The following is a 23,566-nucleotide window of genomic DNA, read 5'->3' as shown; positions in this document are numbered from 1 at the left end:
CTTGAAAGTTAGAAACTCGAGAAACCTAAAGAAAGAAGGTTAGTAAAGAAGACAGAAATATAATTTAATTTATTATTTAATATAATTTAAATATATATAGCATCTGTTTTGTTAATTAAATATAGATTTCCCTTCTATACGTTGGAATTCTACCTTGAAAAAGAAGTTATTTTCAGAGGCATGTTTCTGAGTGAATTGTGCAGGGTGGTCAGATGGAATGCTGTTCATCTATATTTCAACATCCCCTGATAGCTAGATGTGCTCTGGACCCTTCTCTTCCCCCAAGATAGCATGTCAACGGACCACTGGGCTAGCTGGGGGGAACCTGCTCCCACATAGCCTGAGTGTCGGGAGATAGGCTGCTGCTTCTGGAGGAGGGGACTGGTCGGGCTGTACTTTGGCGTAACAAGAGCAGACTGGATAATAACTAATAATAGGTCGTGTTTAATCAGTATATACTGATACAGTGAAATAAATGCTTTGCATGCATGGTGCTATTTAATCTCCAGAACATTGTAGGTGGCACTGTTCCCATTTTACAGGTGGGAAAGTATAGCCCAGCAAGGTTGAGCAGCTTCTCCAGGGTCACCCTGCTGGGAAGGCCTGGAATTGAGATTCACATCCAGGGCTGCTGAATCAGAACCCACCCTGGAGCTGTCCCAACATGTACGGGGACAGTGTGGTTCCTCGTTCACACACAGCCCTCAGCATCAAGGCCATGGTGCTGTAGGTCAGGCTGACTCTGGTTTTCCTAGCTTGGACTGGCTCATCTCCCAGGCAAATTAGCCACCTTCAAAAGAGGCAAGGCCCACCAAAGGCCCCACCTGGGTTGTAGGGGTGAGAGGAGGGAGAGAGAAGACCTCCTGAGTGATGCTGACTGGCTAACACACAAATCAACAAGACAGAAGCTCTGGGCATTAGATGGGTGTCAACTCTCTGAGCTGCCACCAGCACTGCTAATCAGGCAACCACATTGAGGAGAATACGATAGTGGGTGATAGAAATAACTAGAGTTTGGGAAGGCAGAGCCACCTCTTACAAAGGGTGGATCTGAAATATATGTTAATGCTAACTCGGTTAAATCTGATAAACATCATTACTCTCACCTGAGCCTGGAACAGGGCATGATCCTGCCTTTGGTGGCCATTTTTTGAGAGGAGAGAGGTGTCTTGAGTTAAAGGCGAAGGGAGATTCACCAGAACCATAGACAGACGGGCTTCCACACCCGGGTGACTCATCTGAATAGTTAGAACTCCCTGATAATTAGAGTGTCTGATCCATCATCCTTTAAGCCTGGTCTGACTTTTTCTCACAGTGAAAATAGACCGCTCTTGACTTCTCTCTCTTCCCTTCCTTCCCTCCTTCCCTCCTTCCCTCCCTCCTTCTCTCACGTCCTCACACATTATTCCACTAGAGATTTTCTAGTTTGTTCCACCTTGTATTAATTCACGTGACCTCTTCAGAAACTCGTTGTACAAGGTTATAAAAGCAAAGAAACAATTTTCCAAATCAAAAGTAATATCATGGTAGTCAGTGAAATGCTCTTAGAACATAGTGCCTTTTTCACATAGGAGGGGCCAGGCCAGGAGCCCGCATTCCTGGAGGATTTGCATCAAGAAAGACATGTAAGAGCCATCTCTTTTTGGTTGGAAAATACCTCTTGGGTAAATTTTCCAAGCAAAAAAAGAAATTCTATTAGCAAATAAAGCACTACTAAATATCTATGAGGAAGATTCTATGCCATAGGGCATCTGGCCTCAGCACTGGTGTTATCTGCATTGGATAAGAAGACACAGGAAGCAAGCACAGGCAGAAAGCTGTATGTTAACGAGGGCAAAAGATCAAGATGGGAACTGAATTACCTACATGTCACCGCCTTCTTTTAAAAGGGAAACTGCACCTTTCTTGCCCCGAGAGAGAGCCTGTTGCTATGAAATCTGCAGACGGGCACTCTCCTAAGTGAGGCCAGCAGCTTTCTGCCTGAGGAACTGGGTAAAAGGACCAAAGGGAATAGCTCCGGACAGAAACGGAGAGCAGGAAAGGCTGGTGTTTCTTAATCAGATAAAAGCGAGGCCCTGGCAATCTGCAGGGAAGGGGTGCTGGCAGGCGGGCGCGGGAGCAGGGAAGTGCCGAGGCAGCCGTCCTGGGGCTTCAGCATCGGGAGCGGGGAGCGGGGAGCCGAGCAGCCAGGCCTGGAGTGCGGGAGAGGTCAGCACCCGCCCCGCCCATCCGCCTCCGTGTGCTTCATCACGTGCCAGGCAGGCGGCGGCTGCCGATAAAGTGACATGGAAACCCTGTGTTTCCGCGCAGGTGGCCGGTCATGGGTTCGGACTTTTATTCTGGAATTGCAGTGAGGCTGCGGGGAGGAAGGGAGGGCCCGCATAGTCCGGGAGCTGGGGGTGCTGTAGCGACAGCCCTCAGCCATCCTGCCTGACTTGGGGGCCACAGGCCTGGAGTAACGTGGGCCCCGGGCTGCCAAAGCCCTTAGCCAGCCTTAGCCGAGCCCCGTGCAGTTCCCGTGCCTTCCGAAGTCAGCTGGCACCGCGGCCGAGTTGGAGAATATCAGAGCAAGGGAGCCGGGAGGGGGACTTGGCGCTCGCTTTCCGGTGGCTGGAAACAGCGTGTCAGCAGCCCTGGACTCGCCTCCCGGCCAGACGTGCCGTCGCCCCACCCTGTGCACTTGAGCTGGGCTCCGTCAGCGGCAGCTGCACCGGGCAGCTGCCAGCCTGTGTCCCCGCCCAGGCCGATGGCACGCTCTGCCCTCTGCTCCAGAGGCTGCGAAGGCCCCTCGCCCTGCCGCGCCCCAGGGGCCTGCTGCTCCGGGGAAGCACGTGGCCGCCCTTGGCCGCCAGACCCCAGGTCTGCCCTGTCCGAGCGCCCGCAGTCTGACCGGCACAGAGCGTGTGCCAGGCACAGCTGGGACCGGTGAGGGGAGCAGCGCTGTAGCCTCCGGGAGGGACGCCTGTGCTTCGAGCCCGGGGCTGCGGTCTCCCGGGGGCGGCATGCGAGCCCCGCGGCCCAAGACTGCTCCCCACGGTGCCAGGCCCCCCGCCGTAGTTAGCCCAGGGCAGTCCGTACACGTCAGTGTCCGCACGGCAATATCTGCTTACACGCTTCCCCCAACCCAGCAGGCGCGGCAACTCCAGGGATGTATTCTTCTCCCCTTCACACGCTGCACCCGCCTTCTGCTCCTTGCCCCAGTGCCGACCCCCCTGAGCGCCTCCCTTGCCTCCTGCAGCCCCAGGCACCGACCTGCACCTGTAACTCCTTTGTTTCCTCCTGAATCTCAGCACTGACTGGACCGGATACGGCTCACTTGACTAGAAGACTATAGTTGGTAAAGCATAGAACATACACACCTTGGTAATCGACTCTGGACTCCTGTCAGCGGTAGGCTGTTGCTAAGTTGGGGGGAGTCACAAGTTCTCTGCAGATTTTCAAGCGTGCGGGAGTCAGTGCCTCTAAAGCCGCACAATGTTCCGGGGCCGCCGTGCCTGCGCTTGGGATTCTGTAAGGGGCCTCTCTACAGTGAGGCCTGCCAGTGTGTTGCTAAGGAATGTGGGGATGCACGGTTACTAGACTTTAGGTGCAGTCCTGCGTCTGTGCGGGGTACGCAGGTGGACAAGGCCCTCGGTTTCTCCTTTCACCAACCCACTTCTTCTCAGGGCCTTGATGTGACCACCTATAAAATAAAGTTGAACCAAAGGGCCTCTTACGCCATCTTTAGCGCTACGATTCAGTGAAGCAACTTGCAAAATGCTGCTGGGAGTTCATGAACTATTAAAGAGGGTTTTTGTCAAGAGCAGGGGTATGGGTGTCAGGAGGGAGAGAGGAGGAGACCTGTGTGAACAGGATAGCAAATCTTTGGGATCAGGGTGCATGGAGCACATGAGTAAAATGAGGGACTTGGAAAGGCTTGAGGAATTGAGAGGGTGTGCACACAGCTGATGATCTCTGTCACCCTTAGGAGCTCAAGCTTTCTTTCCAGGCCACCCTCACGTCCGTAACATCGCTGGTGACTTGCCCCTCAACCCTTGCTGGTCGTAGGAACAGTAAGAGGAAAGACTTTTTTTCTCTATTCTTTGAGTATATCCAGGCAGGGCTGACCTTAGCTAAAACCATTTTGGTCAAGTGTTGGCCAACATAGAAACCCACAGGATGATAAACACTGTTCGATGGAACACTCATGTGTGAAGCAGCTTAGTCGAGAGACTTATGGATGTGTGTGTATGTGTTTGTAGGTTCAAAGATAAATGCCAAGTATTTTTTCCTGAAACAACAGCAGAGAAATTTGGAAAGCTGTTTAAGTAGGCTTAACAAAAACAAAAACCATGACTGCATAAAGGTAGTAAGAGAGCAAAGTTTGAGAGTCCTGAAACCCCGAAAAGAATAGAGGAAAACCAATAGAAATGGCTAAAATCCCATATATAACCTCTGGGAACGTTCTGGTAGATTTCTTAGCTAACTGAAAATGCAGGGGGAAGTTGCCTAAGCAAAATGTCATGAGCCAGCTTGAGAGGAGGGCAAGTTACCCTAATTGTTCTTTATTAGGAGTCTCCACTGGGCCAACCCTGCCTTGTCCGGTACCAGCTGCCAGCCCCACCTTCCTCTCCTCCTCTGAGGCCTCTGGCTTCCTCTGCCTGGCGGCCCGGGTGCCCAGGACACAGCCGTGCCACTCTGGGACAAGCCCTGCTTTCTCCGTGTCTCAGCGGGGGGGCCCAGCACTCACTTCACCTGGGGTCTCCAATGACTGAAACAGTGATTCCGCAGCTGGCTCTTCTTAGGGATTTCATCAGAAATGGGTGCGGCTCGCTCTCCTGGCAAGGGCCTGTCTTTGTTACACTGTATCATCCAAGAACAACTATTAACTGAGTCTGGGAAGGGTGAGTGGTCATTCCAGCCCAGCTGAAGATTATATAATGCGGCCTGTTTTGGTAATGTCATTCAGAGCTCAAGAGCAGAACCCTCTGACACCTACAGTTGGAGGCACTGTGGGCAGCCTTCGTGTGGCTGCGTGGTAGAGGAGCAATCTGTATCTCGGAAGTCAAATCCCATAGAAAGGAAGGACCTAACCTGACTTGGAAGCCAAGCACCACACGAGGCGTCCATACCTGAATTCCAGGGCCGACTCTAGACTAGCTCTGTGACCTTAGGCTGATGACACTGATCGATAATGCTTTTGCATAATGCTTTCCAGCTTACGGGACGCCTTCTCACACCTATTTGATCCTTACAGTAGCTCCTCCTTAGGGGCAGCCCATGATCTCTTTCTCAAGAGAAACAGAGACCCCAGTTGGTTAACTGACACCTTCACTGGCGCACTGTCCTCAAACACACTGGGGGCTTGTGACCTGAAGTCCTTAGCACCTGATTCAGGTCATCACTCTTCCTGCTGACAAACTCATGTCACAAGGCTGTGGTAGAAAGGCACCTGTGAAATGTAGAGATACCGTATGTGGTTTGAGTTCACTGAACTTTGGAACAGAGGAAAGTGGATCTTTGGACTTGGGACTGGCCAACAAATTCCAAGTGTGGGATCCCTTGTTTTTAGTGAACTTTATTTTTTATAGCAGTTTTAGGTTTACATAAAAACAGCAGAAAGCACAGGGTTCCCGTATATTGCTCCCTTCCTACCTCCCCTCCCCACACTCACACACATAGTTTCCCCTCTTATTAACATTTTTTATTACTGCGGTGTATTTGTTCTAACTGATGAACCAATATATGACACATGATTAAATACAGACCAGTTTACGTTAGGGCTCACCCTTGGTGTTGTACCTTCTACAGGCTTTAACAATTATACAGTGACCTGTATCCAGCACTACAGCAGCAAACAGAAGAGCTTCACTGCCCTAAAAATCCTCTGCGCTCCACCAAGACGTCCTTCCCTCCCCCTAGCCCCTGATCTTCTTACTGTGTCCATAGCTGGCATCCATTTTTTTAGTTTAGTTGTTTTTAATGTATAATATTTGCTATAAATAGCAATTTTAGAATCACTGAGCAGAGTTAGAGATCATTATCACCGTTTCTCACCCAAAGCAACAGATTCTGGGTTTTGTTTTGCTGTGGTCTCAGAAAAGTGAGCCCTAAAAATGAATTATTTTAGTCCCCTTCAGTAAAAAAAAGTCACCCCTCCCCACCAAAGGGGCAAGTAATCTGAAGTTCATGAAGTGTCCTGTATTCTTGCTTTTGGAAAGTTAAGGATTACCCGCAGTCCTCCCCTGCACCCCTGCCTCCTCTAGTCACTCCTGTCCCCTGCGGTCCCAGGCTTTCTGGGAAAACCTGGTTTGTCATCCTGCTCAGTAAGATGAGTAGACACACATCTGTCATGTGAGTTGAAGGGACAGTCTTTACCTTTCTGAATCTCCTCGGAGGGGACTGGGAGAGACAAGCCACAGGTCTCCTTCCCCAGGACCCATCTTCTCTCCCCCACCATCTCTCTTGCCCTCCTGCCCCCCACTGTGCCCCCCACCGAGAGGTCCAAAATCTCTAGTCCGGCTATTTCAACAGTAAATGCTCCACTGTTTACATGGTAAACAAACTGCTACCTGAGCAGACTTTCTCCGAGGAAGGTAATTGATTACCTCAGTCGTCTTTCTTAGAACAGCCTCTTCAGTTGAACCTGGGAAGAAGAAAAAAAAAAAAACCTCTTCTCAGAATGATTAGCATTTGCATCATACAATCCAACTTCCTCTCCTCCTCCTCTCTGTCTCTCACACTCTCTCTCTCTCACACACACACACACACACACACACACACACCCTCCTTCTTTCCAGTCAAGGACATTTCAAGAGGTCAGTACCGCCCCCGTGTCTAAAACTTCAATGTTTGCCTTTGCAGGGACTTTTCCAACTTTACCTAGAAAAGAACTAACCAGAACTTTAGCACTTGTGGTCAGCCTGCTTCCGGCTGTGGCTTCAGTCAGTTTGTCTGCTCTGACAGAGGAAGCGCTTGCTGTGCCGGGAACTGCACTGGCTGGATTGTAGGAGGACCAGGGCAGACGGTGCCTAACGACATTGGTATGCGAGATGCCAGCAGCAAGGAGAGCCAGGCAGGCACGGGGGACGTCTCAGGCCCAGAGCGACAGATGCTGCTGACAGACGCTCCCTGAACCCACAGCCTCCCCCAACTCCACCCTCCTGCACACACACACACACACACACACACGTGTGCACACACACTAAATTCACGTACAGACAAAATGCCAGTTGAAGATGATTTCCTCAAAAAATGCAGAAGCCAAGACACTGAGCCGTGTTTTGGATCTTCAGTGCACATAAAGGCAGGATGCTGCAAACGCTTCGAGGCCTCCAGACTGACCAGCTGGAGCACCGTGTACTGCAGGCTCCCCTGGAATCCTAGAGCACTCAAGCAGGTGCACCATCTCCTATGAAAGTCCAAGCTAAATACAAAGTGATTGGATTCAAGTGTTCTCTGCCCCTGTACTAGTAATTGGGATCGTCTAAGCATTTTCCCTTCGAGACTTAGATTCTCTACGGAGGGAGATGCAGTCGGTGAGCAACCTTACACTGCACCAGAGCTTATCCTACTGTGCAGGGTGCAAAATCAAATGGAAGCTGAGAGAACAGTGTGGCTAGAATTGCTAATTAATTATAACCACTAGGTACTCCTTGGTAATTTGAGATTTGACTTAACAGCTCGGGATGATTATTTAATTAAAATACTGGCAACACGGAGGATTTCAGATTTGGGGATTTACCTGCTTCAGTGCAGAAAAGCTAAAAATACATGCCATCCGGACTACTTGAATTTCTGCAGTTGAGCTGCTTTCCGGTGGTTTAGGATTTTAGTGGGATTCCCCCATCTTAGATCGCATTGTTATGTATCAGAGTTGGAGGAAAGCACTGAGGGAGAAGCTGTGTGGCGGTAGCCAGAAAATATCCAGACCAGAAATCCTTTTCCAGCTCTGCACTCAAGGACTCCACTGAGCTGGAGAATGAAGGTTTATCCCTAGGATCAGGGTATGTGGCCTAAAGTGGCCTCAGGCAAATAGGACATTTCTTTCAAATCTTGGATTTAACTTTTAAAATTTGATTAAATGTCATGTTCTTTGTAGGGCATATTTTGAGTTTAACATAAAAATATTCTCAATAATTTACCATTCAGTGAAACGGGCATTCTAAAAAAAAGATGCATTATTTTCTGTCTGTGGCATTATATACCCTTGGGCCGGACCTTCATGCCCCAGGATGATGGGTGTCTCACTCATGGAAGCCCAAGTAAAGCAAAAGCAAAGGGGATCTGAGTGCATCATCATAGCCACTGAGACGATGAGCACAGCAGCCCATAGCAGTCCTCCTAATACTGGTGGACCACACTCATTCATCCAGCAGGTCACAGCTTGGGAGGGGAGGCTCTCAGAAGTGAAGAACCATGCCCTAGGACCGTCCTTGTAACGACAGTCTGTGCACTGAAGCACGTTGGGGGCAGGGACCTGGTCTTGCTCATCTTGAGACCCTCAATACTTAACCCTCTGCTGGGCACAGAAATTATAAATGTTCAACAAACAGTTGTTTACTGAGGTCTGCATTTTGCATTTGTTCAAAGACCTTTCAGAGAGGAAAGGGACTAAGGGACTCTCCTTCCATGGGAGTCCAGAAATCAAATATGCCATGAAAGAAGGTGGGAATCTGCCACAGAAAACCTCTTTTAATCTGTAGTCATTTGGTCACTTGCTGTTGGAATACGGAAAAGAAACTGCTGCTTAAGCTTTAAGCTGTGTGCAGACTCTTGCGTCAATTTTCTGTGTTCTTTTGAAGACTTCATTAATGTGGACTCTATTTGGAAATCTGTGTTTTTTTTTTTTATGGGGGGGTTTGCTAAGCAAAGGAACATTGCAAGATTTGAAAGGTAGGTTTCAGATGGCATTCTCTAGCCAGATTAGGCAGTTGAACATATTAAATTGCATGTCAGTAGTGAGTCCTCACCACCCTAGCTGCTGGAGTGCCATGCACATGCCTCTCTCCCTGCATCTCACCAGGCAGGCCCACAGGGACTCCAGGTCACCCCCCCTCCTCCTTCCCTCAGCCAACCCCCTTACCCCAGCCCTCTTCATTCCACGCTTCGGGTTACTCCTGTTTCATGCACCAGGCTGTCCCACACTTTGATCGGCTCTACAGTATCTATAGTCTGAGCTGCCCTTGCCTGTAGGCCCTCATCCCCCACTCCAGCCAAACTGGTTTCCTCCTTGTGCCGGCCCCACTTTGTGGAGAATGCCCTCATGCTTGCCTTTAGTTAGGCCAAGCAGTGGCCCTCCTTCAGGTCCACGCCTTTCCCCAGGAGGATTCCAGCCCGTGATCATCACTGCTGGTCAGCTCTGACGCTGGCCCTACTCTGCCACTCATTTGATAGCACGTAGCCTGCTTTATACCATTCTTCTTTTTTAACATAATATGTCCACTCCCATGAACTAAATAACAAGAGCTGTGACGGCAAGAACCCCATCTCATACTTAGGTTTCAAAGCCATTTCCACTTGACAGAGGTCCAGGAGGCAGCAACCATATGTGTGTGTGGCTCACTGCTGTTCCCTCAGCACCAAGCACATAAGGGAAGTGCTCCTGAAGTAGATGTTGAATATATATTTGTATTTTTAAAATATTTCCTAAAATATTGCTTATACTTTTGATTTAAATTCAAAGAACTAGCAAATATTTCACCCCAAAATAGCAGTTTATAATTCATCAACACTCAGGGTCCCCTGTGAAATACAAGAATTTGTTGTGTCCCTCCCTCCCCAGGACAAGTTACCTTCCCTTTCAGGGCTCAGTTTTCTGCATTACAGATCCAGCTGTGACAGTGATCTCCAAACTCCTACTTGGCATGACATCCTGTCACATCCCAATTGATGGTGTGTCCGTATGCTCCTCTGAGTCTGACAGTGTAAATAGGACACTGGATCTTTCCTCTTCAACTTGTCCTGGTGTGGGGTCGGGGAGTCAGTCTGTAAAAATTGATGACAGTCCCTGTGGATATGTGAGGCCTCTGATTGCCAGCCCGGTCTTGTACTGTGTGATCCTACTGCATTTGTGCTTTGCAAAAAGGCTCACGTTTTCATCAGTCCAGCCCACACCATCTCTCCTTCCTCAATAGGTCGGCCCAGTGAGAGTTAAGTAACTACCTGTCCCCTGTGTGCGCCCTCTTCTGAACAGTTACGTTCATTCCTCCCTTAGCATTAGACACTGAACGTGGGACGTTTCTTTGGTGGGAAGGTGCGACTGTGTCTGAAGGATGGACACAGAAGCAGTGAATATAATCAGTGATAGGTTATTTAGCTGTCTTTCAGTGGCAATGCCAAACTGAAATGTCTTCAAATGCTTATTCTCCTCCTCCTCTTTGCTGTAGACACACAGCAGAAAACCTATTCCCAGACATGGAAACAGCTTAGCTTTTTAGACTGGTCATCTTTGAAATGGGATGTTGTATTGAATGGTCTTTTTTTGCCTGTTGCACTGTGGTGGGAAATTGATGAAAATGAATATAGGCTAACATAAAGGTACATGTGAATGAAGTGCTGATCACAGGGTATTTGGTACAGGAAGGCAGAGATGATCATTTTCTCCTCTGTCATTCTAAGCAACTGAAATTCACCATTTAAGCATTCGCTCTCAGGGCTCCACAAATATTTATCAACTGTCTACCATGTTCTGGTCACTATACTAAGGTAGTCTCTGCACTCATGATGCTAGAGGCTAGTGGGTTCCTAATTACCAAATTCCCCAGATGTTTTAAGCACTCAAGTAAATGTGATGCCACATTGACAGTGGTATGCCTTCTTTGTAATATTTTTCAACTTGTTCTCGTTTGGCTTCAATATTGCTAGACTGTCTTGGTTGCTTTTTAACATTTAGACGTGTCTTGGATTTTGTACCTGATTTTAAGCATGTTGATGCCTTCTACTGTATGACACAGGTTGGCAAACTCCAGAATATGGGTGAAACCCAGCCTGCCACCACCAGCATTTATAAATAAAGTTTTACTCGAACACAGCTACACTCATTCATGTTTGTACAGCCTATGGCTGCTTTCAGGCTGCAATAGCAGAGTCATTGTGACGAACCATTTGGTCCACAAAGCCAAAGATCTTTACTATCAAAAAATATTTACCATAGAGAAAAATTTGAAGACCAATGGTGTACACGAAGTAGAAATAATAGTGTGTGTGCCCTGTGTGCGTGTACCGGCAGAGGGTGAGGGGATGGGCAAGATTTGTGTTAGAATGTTTATCTTGATGGGATCAAAATGGTCCTGGTCAGAAATGACACCAGACAGATGTGGACTTGAGTTCATTTTCTCCCCTTACCTTGTGCTGATTAAGCTTTTACTATTCATCCCTGCCTCTCTGTACAGAACTTCTCTATGATGCCTGCTTTTTAGGAGAAAAGCACAGGTGGGCACAAATAAGAGAGGTGGGAGGAGGAAGTCTTGGCTCATTGGTTAACCAGTGGTGAGAAAAACTTTTCAGGTATAAGCTATAGATATCAAAAGAAAGGATGGAGACAGGAGAGGAGGCTGAATGGGCCTTTCTTATACCAACTGATGGCACCTATCAACGATGTCAAACTGGAAGGAAAAAGAAACAAAAAAAATCAGTAATTTCCATAAGCTGACAAAGAGGGTAATGGAACAAGAAGCCCACTCCCCATTTTCAACCTCTTGACGATCCCCTCCCAAGTAAAAGCTCACACACGCAAATCTGGTAAATGCCAGAACACTTGGGATCTCAAAATTCATTTCACTTCCAGAGTGTTTGCAAATGATTTTCCAAGTATAATGCTTTTAAAAATACACAGCACAGTACGAGGTATCTAGAGCAGTCAGATTCATAGAGACAGCAAACAGAATGGTGGTTGGCTGGGTGCGTTAGTGTTGAATGGGGATGGAGTTTCAGACGGGGAAGATGAAGAAAGTTCCCGAGGTGTAGAGGGTGGCGATGGTTACACAACAGTGTGAATGCACTTCATGCCACCGAACTGTACAGCTAAAAACGACTTCAATGGAAAATTTTATGTTCTATATATTTTACCACCTACTACTCATTAGCCATGTAATGCAGTGGCTGCATTCCTATTTACAGATTAGGGAAGTTGTTTGGAAACCTACCTTTAGTTCTCTTTTAGAGAAAAAGTAGTTAGTTTCGTTTTGGTTTTTTTTTTTTTTTTTTTAAGATTTTATTTATTTGGGGGAGAGAGCACACCTGAGCTGGCAGAGGGGGAAGGTGAGGGAAAGAATCTCAAGCAGACTCCCCGCAGAGCATGGAGCCCAACACAGGGCTAAATCTCACGACCCCAGGAGCATGACCTGAGCCAAAAATCTTAACTGACTGAAGCACCCAGGTGCCCTCACTCTGTACTTAGCTTAAAAATGATTTCTTTTTTTTTTTTTCTTTTTTCTTTTTTTTTTTTTTAATTTTTATTTATTTACTTATGATAGTCACAGAGAGAGAGAGAGAGAGAGAGGCAGAGACACAGGCAGAGGGAGAAGGAGGCTCCATGCATCGGGAGCCTGATATGGGATTCGATCCCGGGTCTCCAGGATCACACCCTGGGCCAAAGGCAGGCGCCAAACCGCTGCGCCACCCAGGGATCCCTAAAAATGATTTCTAAGAATTGAGAGAGTTCAAGGATATTCAATTAGATATTTACTGAATGGTTTTTTAAAATGCACAGCACATTAATTCTGTAACAACAGAGAGCGCCTGATGAAAGAGGTCACAAAGAAAAGATAGCATGGGAGGACTGCCTTTCTTGACTCCTAGAAATGACTTTCTTTTTTCTTTTTTTTAATGTGGATTTTTAGGAAAGAAACCTGGACTGGTTTCCCAGGATGAGAGCCATGTCCTTGGTCAGCAGCGACTCTGAAGGGGAGCAGAATGAGCTGAGGAACCTGCAGGAGAAGCTGGAGTCCACCATGAAGCTTGTCACTAACCTTTCCGGCCAGCTGTCAGAACTAAAGGATCAGGTAAAGAACAGATGCCCCATCTGCCCCCTAAACACAAACACACCAGATTCGATGGGGGCAGAAGCAGCAGTGCTCGTGTTAAAATGCTGACGTTTCCCTCGCATGGAGGCAGAAAAGGGGCCTGAGGCAGAGAGGGTAAAACTGCCCGGGTCTCCCTGTCTCCCCGCCAGTTCCCCTTCACTGCACTTTTACAGGAGAAGCCGGTAGCACTGCTTTCAGTGCTGCTGGTACGAGGTTTTCATATGAAAAACAAAACCAGAAAAAGGGAGAATGCAAATGACTTCAGTGAAGTGCTGTACAGAAAACACCACCCATAAAGCCATACTCTTTTACTTTACCTACTGTCAGATTAAAAGCTATTTCTAGCTTTGCTTTCTAGCCCTCAAATCTATCAACTCTTCACTCAAGATATTTAAGTTCAACATCCCGGGAAAAACCATACTTTAGTTCATTCGGTGGCCAGATCCTTACTGAGCGGCTGTCACAGGCCAGGCATCACGCCAGGTGCTGGGGACAAAACCACAAACAGAGACCAACCCCTGCTCCCCAAGAGCTGACCAGGCTACAGAAGCACTGCTCCATCCTGCTCCCTGTCCCTACGGCAGACACTTGCCCCTTTAAGGCACTGAAGGAGGAGGGGGAGATTTGTACCAAACCCTATGTACTTCCTCCTCCTAGCCCCTTCTGAGGGAACAAAAGCGCACACACCAGCGCCAGGCAGGGATGTGGTGACGGGACGCCACACACGAGGTGAGGTGAGCTATGCGTCCAGGGCTGGCAGGCCCACTGGTGGGCAGGTGCAGGTGCTGTGCCGGAGCTGACGGGGGTCACCTGGCACAGACATGGGACCAGGTCAGCATCCCATATGGGTTTTTAGTCAACTCCATACACAAGATTATAAATTTTGCACAGCAAGAGGTATCAGGCAGGGCTGCCCTGCAGGTAAGTTGCAAGGCCTACCCATGGGGGATTTTCTACTCTTAGGTACATAACTAGTGAACACCCCATCTGGAATAAGCTCTTCTTGGAGATGGTCTGCAGAGCAATGTAATGATCCTACTTTGAATTCTGTTTCTTTGCCAACTAAATTATTCCAGACTATTATGCCCCCAGCTACCATTGGGCCTCACAGTTTTCTTTCACTTGTATTAAGATGCAAATAGATAAGACTAATGACAAAAGAAAGTCTTCTTTATGAATGCTGTCTATAGCACTGAGCTTGGTGGCCCCTTAAAATGAATAACCTGAATGAGTAAAGCTAATAAGTATCTAACTAGATCGCTCTTATTATCTTAGTAACTTTTTACCCTTTCTGTGACACACCTGCCAAATGTTCCAGAGAACTAACCTGTTCGTTGAGTACAGCTGCAGCTGCTTCTCTATGCCCCTCTGGAGAGCCAGGTGAACTTCTTAACACCTTCAGCAGTGCTTTAGTTCCTGTCTCCCTTTTGAGAGGGCTGTGGCTACACAAATCTTAGTTAAATCAGAGATTTTTAAAAGCCTTACAGAAACTGATCTAATACAGACTTCAGTAAAAGAACTGTTGAGCTCTCATTAAAATGGTCACAGGGGTGAGGTGAGTTGAGGAATTCGCAGAAGGCATCTGAGGTGAAGGAGGGCATCCAAGACCACAAATGTGAGCCTCACTCCCTCATTGTCTCCATGAGGGTACTGAGGTGCATGGAAGGCTCTTAGGAAGTGTGTTTCACTCTCTAGGACAATGTCAGGGCTGGAACTCCTGATCCTCCTGTGTGGCTTGGATTTTTGTATGCTGTATATATTTTTGTTTTTATTTGTTTTGTCACCTTACCCTGTTTGCCTTTCAGGTTGACTGTTTACAATCTTACTTTTTTTTTTTTTTTTTAAAGAGCTTTGTAGTTTACAAAGTTGCCCCACACACTTAAGCACCGTGGAGGATACCTTCATGGCCATTTTACACAGCTAGGCATAAAAGAAACTTGGCATTTTCAAAATCCAAGGTAGAATTTGTTTCTGCTAAGCCTAAATTTTGCTTAAACAAAATATGTAAAACTTCATACATAGGGACTAGTGTTCATTAATGACATTAAAGCTGTGATTTAAACTGCTTGGTTCTGGCCCTTATATTCTTTGTCTCCAAGTTGGCAGTTGGACCAAAAGCCCTTCCCCTGTGAATGAATGTGAACCATTTTTTCTTGGAAGATGTTGTAAGCTAAAAAGAAGTATGAGAAAACCAGTAATATATTCTCAAGTGCCTTTACCAGGACTGATTTGCTGAGGTTTTTAGGTGCCCAGGAAAAATTCAGCACAGCTGCTTTTATTGGGGAAATGTGTTTCTTTCAAAAGGAATTAGTCAGCATTTTCTTTTGATTATGTAACCTTTAACAAACCTTTAAGGGCATTTAAGAATTGACTTACTGAAAAATTTTGAATTTTATTAAATTTGGTGTAGTAACAATCATAAACATATCTTAATTTGTTCTGCATAAAAAATTATGCAGATATGTTAGAGAGTTGCTGGTTCTTAAATGGCAATTGTAAGAATTCCTGCCCTCTGAAGAAAACAATTTTTTGAATTAAAAAATAAAAGCCTACAAATGATTAATGAGCAAGAAACTCTATGATAGATATTTTTAAAAACTGCTATGAAAGAATAGCATTCACTGTTAGAAGTACTGGGAAACACACAAATTGCTTCATCACTGAGATATTTTTTTCAATCTTCTGGTCCAAAAAGCATAATGGGGCAATGATAGTTTAAATGTGAATGTCTTTGGTTTTAATCTGTGCTGCTACTGACCACTTTGGTGGTTGTTTTCTTAAAATACCAATTTAAGGAGAAAAACTTGTTGTCTAGGACAAAAGTTAAAAACCTAGTTGGTGGTGTCACTTTTCCTACTATTGCCAAGAACAATTGATTAGAATTGCTAGTCTAAGTGTTAATGGTGCACCTCATCTTGAAGTTTCCCCTCCCAAGAGGTTCTGAATACTAAATATGATTCTCTTACATTCTTATTCCAAGGAGGAGAACTGATGTAAGAACCTACATTTTTTTTTTTTTTTGTGCATGTTTTCTTCATAACGCAAAAGAGCAAATATCGAGAGGCTTCACTTTATTGAAAATGTTACTGGCTTCCTCTGGGACAGTGACCCTGACGTGTTATTAGGAATACAAAAAGCGCTTGAAAATTTAGATCACATTAGCACGTTCTAGTGTTTGGCACTTTTCATGCAAGACAGTTACCTTGCGAACATTAACTGCTTAAGGAAGGGAGGGATAACAAAAGATTAGAATAATTGCCTATGGTTGGAAAATGGAATATTGTTCCTTACACTGTTCTGGAACCACAAAGGGGGACGAAGGTAACAACCGCCCTCTAGGGTCCCATAAGCTAGTAAGAAAGACAAGAAAATAGACCTAACAGTATGATGCAGTGTGAAAAGTTGTGCATCCCACTCGAGACATGAATAGAGCTTGATGGAGCACAGAGGAGGCGGCATTTAGTCCTGTGTGTGGCTTGGAGTAAGAAAGGAGTAGAGCCTGTACATGATGTAGTCTTACAAGTAGGTGACTTCTGAGCTGGCAGAGGAATGCAGTAGGGGGCATCCCAGGAAAGGAATCAGCATGAGCAAAGGCATGAAAACGCATGGCATGCTCCAGGAATGGCACTATGTTCTGGTTGATTCCGTTCATTCTTTGAACCACCACTTGTGAAACAGATTGGTGAGGTGCAGCCCTAGGTACTGGGGTTACAGAGATGAATAGAACCTGTTCCCTTTCTATACCTGATAGTCTAGCGTGGGAAACAAATCAGTAAACGGCTAACTTAGAATTCAACCCTGTAAGTATGTAATGGTGGTGTGAATAGACTGTGAAAGGAGGAAAGCAATTTAGTCAACCTGATGGTTGGGAGAGAATTTGGGTTATGCCACAGAAGCCTCAGAGATGGTACTACAAGAGCTGGATTGCAAAGTTTGAGGACAAGCCTACCAGGTGAAACAGAGAGGAACAGAATATTAGGGATCAACGCAGAGTGTGAACAAGTACATTGACAATAAGTCAACGTCAGTGTTCCTCAGAGTTGTGAGGTTTTTTTCTTAGTATTTTAGGCTCATTGTTAGAAACACAGCTGATTTTAGAGTTTCCTGGCTTTGTAGAATCTGAGTAACCAAGACCTGGCTATGACAGGAAAGCAGTTTTTCAGATCCTTGATCTGTTAGAAACCAGATCGTGGCATCCGTGTGCTGCTGACAAGCAGTCCTTCCTTTGCCTGCCTTCCGTCGTTGGAGGCCAGGACTGGGAGAGGAAAATGCGTTCATTTGCTTCCTACCCTTCGTGTTTTCATGAAAGGTCTTTCCCATGTTTGGCTGCATCTGATTTGTAAAGCTACAATAGTCTTTGCTTCTTGTTAAGACCGAGCCAAAAGTAGGAACGCTAAATTTCAAGCTAATTTTTATATTCATGTAGACATGAAGAAGAGTACTGCTTCGAATGTTTATCCTTTAGCTAAATGGGAATTTTGAAGATTGTAAATGTATCTAATACAAATAAGACACTTCACACTATTCAAAATAGATTTTTCAGTATTCACATTTTGAATATAGTTACTTTGATCAGAATCTGAGGGATATTTTTAAGTCAATTTTGTTTCAAATGTCCAGAGAGAATATGATGTGAGAATATGAAGGTTCACTCTAGTCATTGTTTGCTTTGATAAAGGTAACAGCAACAGGTAATACACAAATAAGGCTTTACACACACACACACACACACACACACACACATTGTTTGTGTGTGAATTATTTAAGTAGGTAGTAGAATTGAGCTCAGAAAACCAGAACTTATATGAGACTATGCACTAATGGGCCAGGGAAACCTAACTGGCCAGCACTGTTGACCTTGGTTTTTTACAGACCAGAGTTAGGCCTTAGGGCTTTTGTTTTTGTTTCCTTATAATCATAATTGGATGATGACCACTGTCAAAGGGCTAAAGCCTTTAGCAATTGCCCTATTCCTTCTCACTTATTAGTCACTTAAATGACAGCCATTCTGTCTAAAAGGCTGTGGTTGATCAAAACAGAATTCAGACAGATTTGTATGCCTACTATGTGCTCAACTATAGATAGTCTTCTCCAAGATCTTAACCTTGAGAAAAATGATATATGTATCCAAAATACTTTTGTGTTTAAGAATGTGAAAATAGACTTGAAGTGATCTTTGACATATTTCCAAGATAATCACTGCTTCTAGAGAAGCAGTGTGATCCCAGACCAGCAACATAAACCTCACTTGTTACTTGTTGGAAATGCAAATTAATGGGCCCTACCCTAGGCCTACTGAATCAGAAACTGTTTGTAGGCCCTTTGATCTGTTTTAATCTTCTGTGTGATTCTGGCCTATGCCAAAGTTTAAGAACCACTATTCTACAGAAATAGAAAACAAAATTAGGTATATACTAGGTACTTGAAATTACCAGGAATAGGACTGCCTGAGCAAAGAATTTGGCAACTAACCTACATCAATAGGGAATTTTAAGGTTTAGGAGATGGGGAGGGGGCGGGCAGAATGTTAGAAAGGCAAACCTAGAAAGTTAGGAGCAGCAGTGAGGTGTCAGGTGATGGCCATTGAAGGGAAAAGGAGGTGTGCTATCAGGTAAAGACTCATTTGTTATAAAAAATACTGTTGTAGAAGCTTTTCTATTTAAAAGAATGACTGAATAGTCAATATCTCGCAAAGTTAAAAGCTGACCTAACCAACAGGCATGAACAGATGCAAATATAAAAGGCCATCTCAAATGCAAGTAGTTATTTATAGAAAAATTACAGAAAAGGTTTTAGTAACTAATTTTGACAGTTGAAAGACCTCAGTAACTTTAAATCAAAGTATTTAAATAAAGTAGCCTTCAGGAGGGGTTGAGCCCCTCCGCCCCATTCCTAAATCCATTAGAATGCTTGTGATTGTTAAGCTTCGTTGTGTTGTACTGGATTCCCTCTCAGGGTTAACTACCAAGGGAAGAGTGAGAGAGAGAGTGTGTCTGTCCCTGTGTCCGTCAGCTGGGGGAGGGAGGTGGATCTGAGCTAAGTATCTGAAGTACCAGACAGTAAGATCAATGAATTACAGATTACACTGTAATCTAGTTGTGAATTTATCCCACATGTCAAATTAGGTTCTCTTTTCTCAGCTGACTCTGTGAAGTATAGTGTAGTGTGTAACACTTACTTAGAAGATTTGTCATTCATCTACGGAAACTTGAGAGGCTAGCTGTAATGTTTTAATTCAATTCTTTATAAAAAGCTACCTTCTGGAATATTCACTCCTTGTAAATTCTCTTCTAAATTATAACAGAAGGTATTTCACAGGAGCCTAAAAATAGTATTTTGATTTAAAAGAAAAACTATGTTTTGAATAAGTAACCACTTTAAAATTGAACCTAGGTAAGTTATTCTTATGTTCTCAGGATATTTTGTACCAAAAATTAGTCCAAGTGAAAACTGAGATTTAAGCATCTACTATGTGACACTCTAGCAAAGAATTTACATATATCTCTGTTCTATTCTCCCCCTATGAGATAGGAATTATCATCCTAATTGTGTGAGTAAAGAAACAGACTTTGAGAAGCTAAGTAGCATAGAACCGTAAAGAAATGGGTCTGATGCCAAAGCCTACATTCTATTTACAAGGATACCTAATTCCTCTCTGATTTTAGGAAACCAAAAATCTACATGCAGGACCTTAGGCCACTTGTAGACAATAATTTTACCTAATATATATTTTATATTAATTGGCTTAAATGCCCAGCATCAAATCCAGAGCCAGGACCAACTGGTTACGAAAACTGTTAATGCAGAGAACTAAATGTGTCCTAAAAATACCTAGAACAGAGCTAGCTACCCATCAATACAAGAAGTGATTTAGTTCAGCAGCCAAATAATAACAACCTCTTGTTTGGGGTTTTGAAAGCGCTTTTTCATTTGACCAGTCTTAGGAAATGGTCTTTCCTGACCCAAAGCAGTCCTGTGTGTATGGGTGGCAAAGAACAGACCCCACTGAGTACCTAAAGCATTGTCTATGACCTTTAGTCACTCTAGATCTCAGGGACATGTGAGGACATTCCTCATCTTCCGAAATGTGCTACATCATTTTTCCTCTGAAACCAGAATTACTCTAGAATCATTGAGTAATGGAATCGGGACCCCCTGAAGACCATGGACATAGTCCCTCTCAAACCTAGGATTCTAAACACACTGCTTCTCTTGATAGTTTGGTGTGCTGTTAGCACCACACAAAGCCACCATTTTCCAATGAGCTTTTAAATCATTTGGAAATGGATTTGAGAAACAATCAAGAATCCTGTGCTTTGACTGTTTTTTGTTTCTTTATGAAACAAATAGTGAGCAATACTTCTGAATGCCACATTGCATGAGTAGGTCACAGAATTCCCCATTCTGCCTAGGAAGATGTCCCTTTTGAAGTTGTGTGTGTTTGATTTAGTGACGGTACACTATTTGTAGAAAGTGGGTTTCAGTATAAACCATAACCACAGAGGTAAATCTATGGTTCAGTATATGATCTGACGTACAGGAAGTGTCTGGGTCTAATGATGAAACTTTTTAACTTTCCAGATGACAGAACAAAGGAAGCAGAAACAAAGAATTGGTCTTCTAGGACATCCTCCTCATATGAATGTCAACCCACAGCAACCAGCATAAGCAAATGAAATAAAGGAATCTCCTGTACCTTTTTTAATTATTATTAGTGTGGGTATGGCTAATTAGTTCTGATTCACCCACAAAGATTACATTAATGCATAGTACATTTGTAAATAATCAGTTTTATACTGTATGTATATGATTGCTACTCTAAAGGTTTGGATATATGTATTGTAATTAGAATTGTTGGCATAATGAAATTTCATTTGTGCCAAAAATATTAAAAATGCCTTTTTTGGAAGGACTAAAGAAAGCACCTGATTTGCACTTGAACCAGATTATAGATTTAAAAGTATATGACATGTATTTTGTATTTAAAACTAGAATAGCCAGTATTTATGTTTTTTATAAAACTGTGCAATACAAATTATGCAATCACAATGAATTTGTAACTCCTGAGTGTCCTAATGGGAGTGCACATCTTTGAAGCTGGTGTGTTAATACTATGTAATAAATGGTTAAATATCAAATGATGCTGCTGCCAAAATCATATTAATAGTGAGTTTCCTGCCCCTGGGCATTTTGTACCATATACTTATTTACTGTGGTGATACTGTTTTTCGTTGCTAGTGGCATTAAGCACCTCTGTCTAATAGTGACAGTGCTCCAAGTCAGCATTCATTTTAAGAAAAGCAACTTTAGTTTCAAAGATAATTTTAAGCTTCTGACCTGATCATTTAAACTCTTTAAGTAGGAGAGCTAAATTAGAAGCTCAGACTTTAGCTTGCGAAGTTAATGAATTTTTGAAAGGGAACTTTTTATGCAACATTTGGAATAAAAGACTGCTGGCCAATCAGTGTCATCTCCAAGGTGAATTTTGGTGTCACATTATAAGGAAATGAATAATGGATGGTGTCTAGATTATCTAGTCCGAACAGTAGAGTTGATTTTTTCTTCATCTGAACCAACATGCTACAGTAGCTAAGAAGTATTAAACTATATACATCCATATAAAGATGAAATATGATCTATCCCATTAGAACTCATAGTTGAACACTGACATGTTATTCTTGTGAAAGAGCCACGTTTTGGTTTTTTTTTTCCTTGTCACATGATTTATTTCCTTGATGGATGAAAAGTATGAAAGGAAACTTTTATATCTGTTGCCTAGTTTTGTATATGGATCTCATTTTACAAGAGAATCTCTGCAAAAAAAAAAAAAAAAGTTTAAAAATGTACTGAAAGCAGAGTTCTGAAATGAGTAAAGTTTGTAAATGCATATATAAAAATAAATATTTAATGATGCAGAATATACAGTGGTGGACTGGTGGCTTTCATTTTTGGCATTTCTTTGTGTCTTAACAGCTATTCCAATTAATTACATATTTTCTTTGGGACCAATTTAAAGTGCAACTGGTTTGGTTACCAGATTAATTCAGAAAATGCTTACTTGATTAGCAAGAACTCAGAGGAGATTTACTTGAACAAATACCAGGGAGTGTTTAATATGATGTTCATTCATTCTTCTAGATGAGTGACTGCCAACCAGACCGTCCTGAACAGCGAGCGCCAGGGCATCCATGGTCGAGTCAGGAGTGGGTGCTGCTGAAGCTCCTGCCTCCTGTGCTTTCCCAGGAATGGGGGGCTTTGACTTGCTGTCTGCAATAAAACTGTTGCAGTTTGTTTTCCTTCATGTCCAGTGGTTGGAGTCCTTCAGCAAGACAGGCAGTCAGAAATGTTTCACAAAGTTAACTCATCTATCCAAAGGTAGTAAAACTTGTTCCCTCCTCAAAGCAATGCCTGCCTGGTTGCTCTTTTAATACTGATTCTCTCTGAGCTTGGTAAATAAGAATAATTACCACCCAATGTTGGGAACTAGGTCAGGACTGAATTCCAGTTAAATGACTGGTTTTATAACCAATGCTTCTACTTTATAAATTTGATAACTTTAAAAAACAAATGAATAATTTTCCAGCCAGTGCAGTGTATTTTCACAAAATTTTTCTATAATAAGGCTGACCCAAGATGGACACACACTTGAATCTAAAAACAAAATAGCAATCTATGCCGAAGCCCACCACATGTGCTTCAGCCAGCAAGGATTTGTGCTTCCTTGGGTTTCTCTTTGATCTGTCATGCTGCCCAACACACCATGGCAATGTGTGTGGTTTGTCTCCCCAGTCCCATCCAGTTCACTGGAAAGTTCTGCACTGACGTGTCCAGGTTGCAGCGTTTACAGGTTTGTCATGTTTCATCTGAATCCTGTCACTTAAGATATAAATCTTTATTCAGTTTGCCAGCTTCAGCAGAAAAGAAATGGAATTGGAATGCCACCCCACCCTATATGTGGCAGATTCTACCCTTGGAGTTTGGGTGTGAACACAAAGTTAGTATAATTGAAACATAAAATTTGAAGTTAAAACTTCTGTAGCCTTTGATGTGTAATTGTGATTTCACCTTTCTCCAGACATTGCTTTTTCAACACTTCTATTTCAAGGATGGAGGTCCACATCACTTTCAAAGTCGCCTGGTGTTATCAAGCTGAGTAACAAATGTGGTAATAGAATGCTAATACGCAAGAAAGTCTTTTTGGCTTTAGTTTTAAAAGTTTGCTTTAGCACCAATCCAAATTCCAAGATTTTCCCAATTTCCTTACCTAAACCATTTGTTAAAGGGTCTGAGAAATTCCATTCCTCTTTTCTAACATTTATAATATCTTGCCCTTTACTACTTCTGTATATAAAACTGTAATGATAAACCTCCTTTTCCCCTACAAAGAAAGCTTCTACTCTTTGACAGGTCCTAAAGCTTTAAATGATAGTCCATCCCATACAATTTTTCTTAGAACTATATCTGTCTCTACTCACCCCACACACGTACAAAATACAACTTCTTTTATTTCATTCTTTAAAAATTCGATTCAACTTAATTGGTTTGTTTCCAAGTTCATGCTT

At 43.8% G+C, this 23,566-nt stretch overlaps 1 protein-coding gene across 11 annotated transcripts in view; it reads left to right on the top strand.

The window, feature by feature from the left end:
• The window catches only part of ITPR1 (inositol 1,4,5-trisphosphate receptor type 1), a 319,204-nt gene extending 296,904 nt beyond the window's left edge, over positions 1–22,300 (top strand). For 6 of the 11 annotated variants that reach the window (XM_072785304.1, XM_072785307.1, XM_072785308.1 and 3 more), the window contains 2 exons: positions 12,822–12,983; positions 22,143–22,300. In XM_072785304.1, the coding sequence (XP_072641405.1) occupies positions 12,822–12,983; positions 22,143–22,280 (300 nt within the window). In that variant the 3' untranslated portion in view covers positions 22,281–22,300. Of the gene's footprint in view, positions 1–12,821; positions 12,984–20,585; positions 21,925–22,142 lie in introns of those variants that run through there. The other 5 variants (XM_072785311.1, XM_072785310.1, XM_072785309.1 and 2 more) reach the window with 1 other exon arrangement.
• The last annotated feature ends 1,266 nt before the right edge of the window (positions 22,301–23,566 follow it).

This window comes from Canis lupus, chromosome 19 (genome assembly GCF_048164855.1).
Source record: "Canis lupus baileyi chromosome 19, mCanLup2.hap1, whole genome shotgun sequence".
NCBI lineage: Eukaryota > Metazoa > Chordata > Mammalia > Carnivora > Canidae > Canis > Canis lupus.
This window is presented reverse-complemented; position numbering and strand designations above follow the sequence as displayed.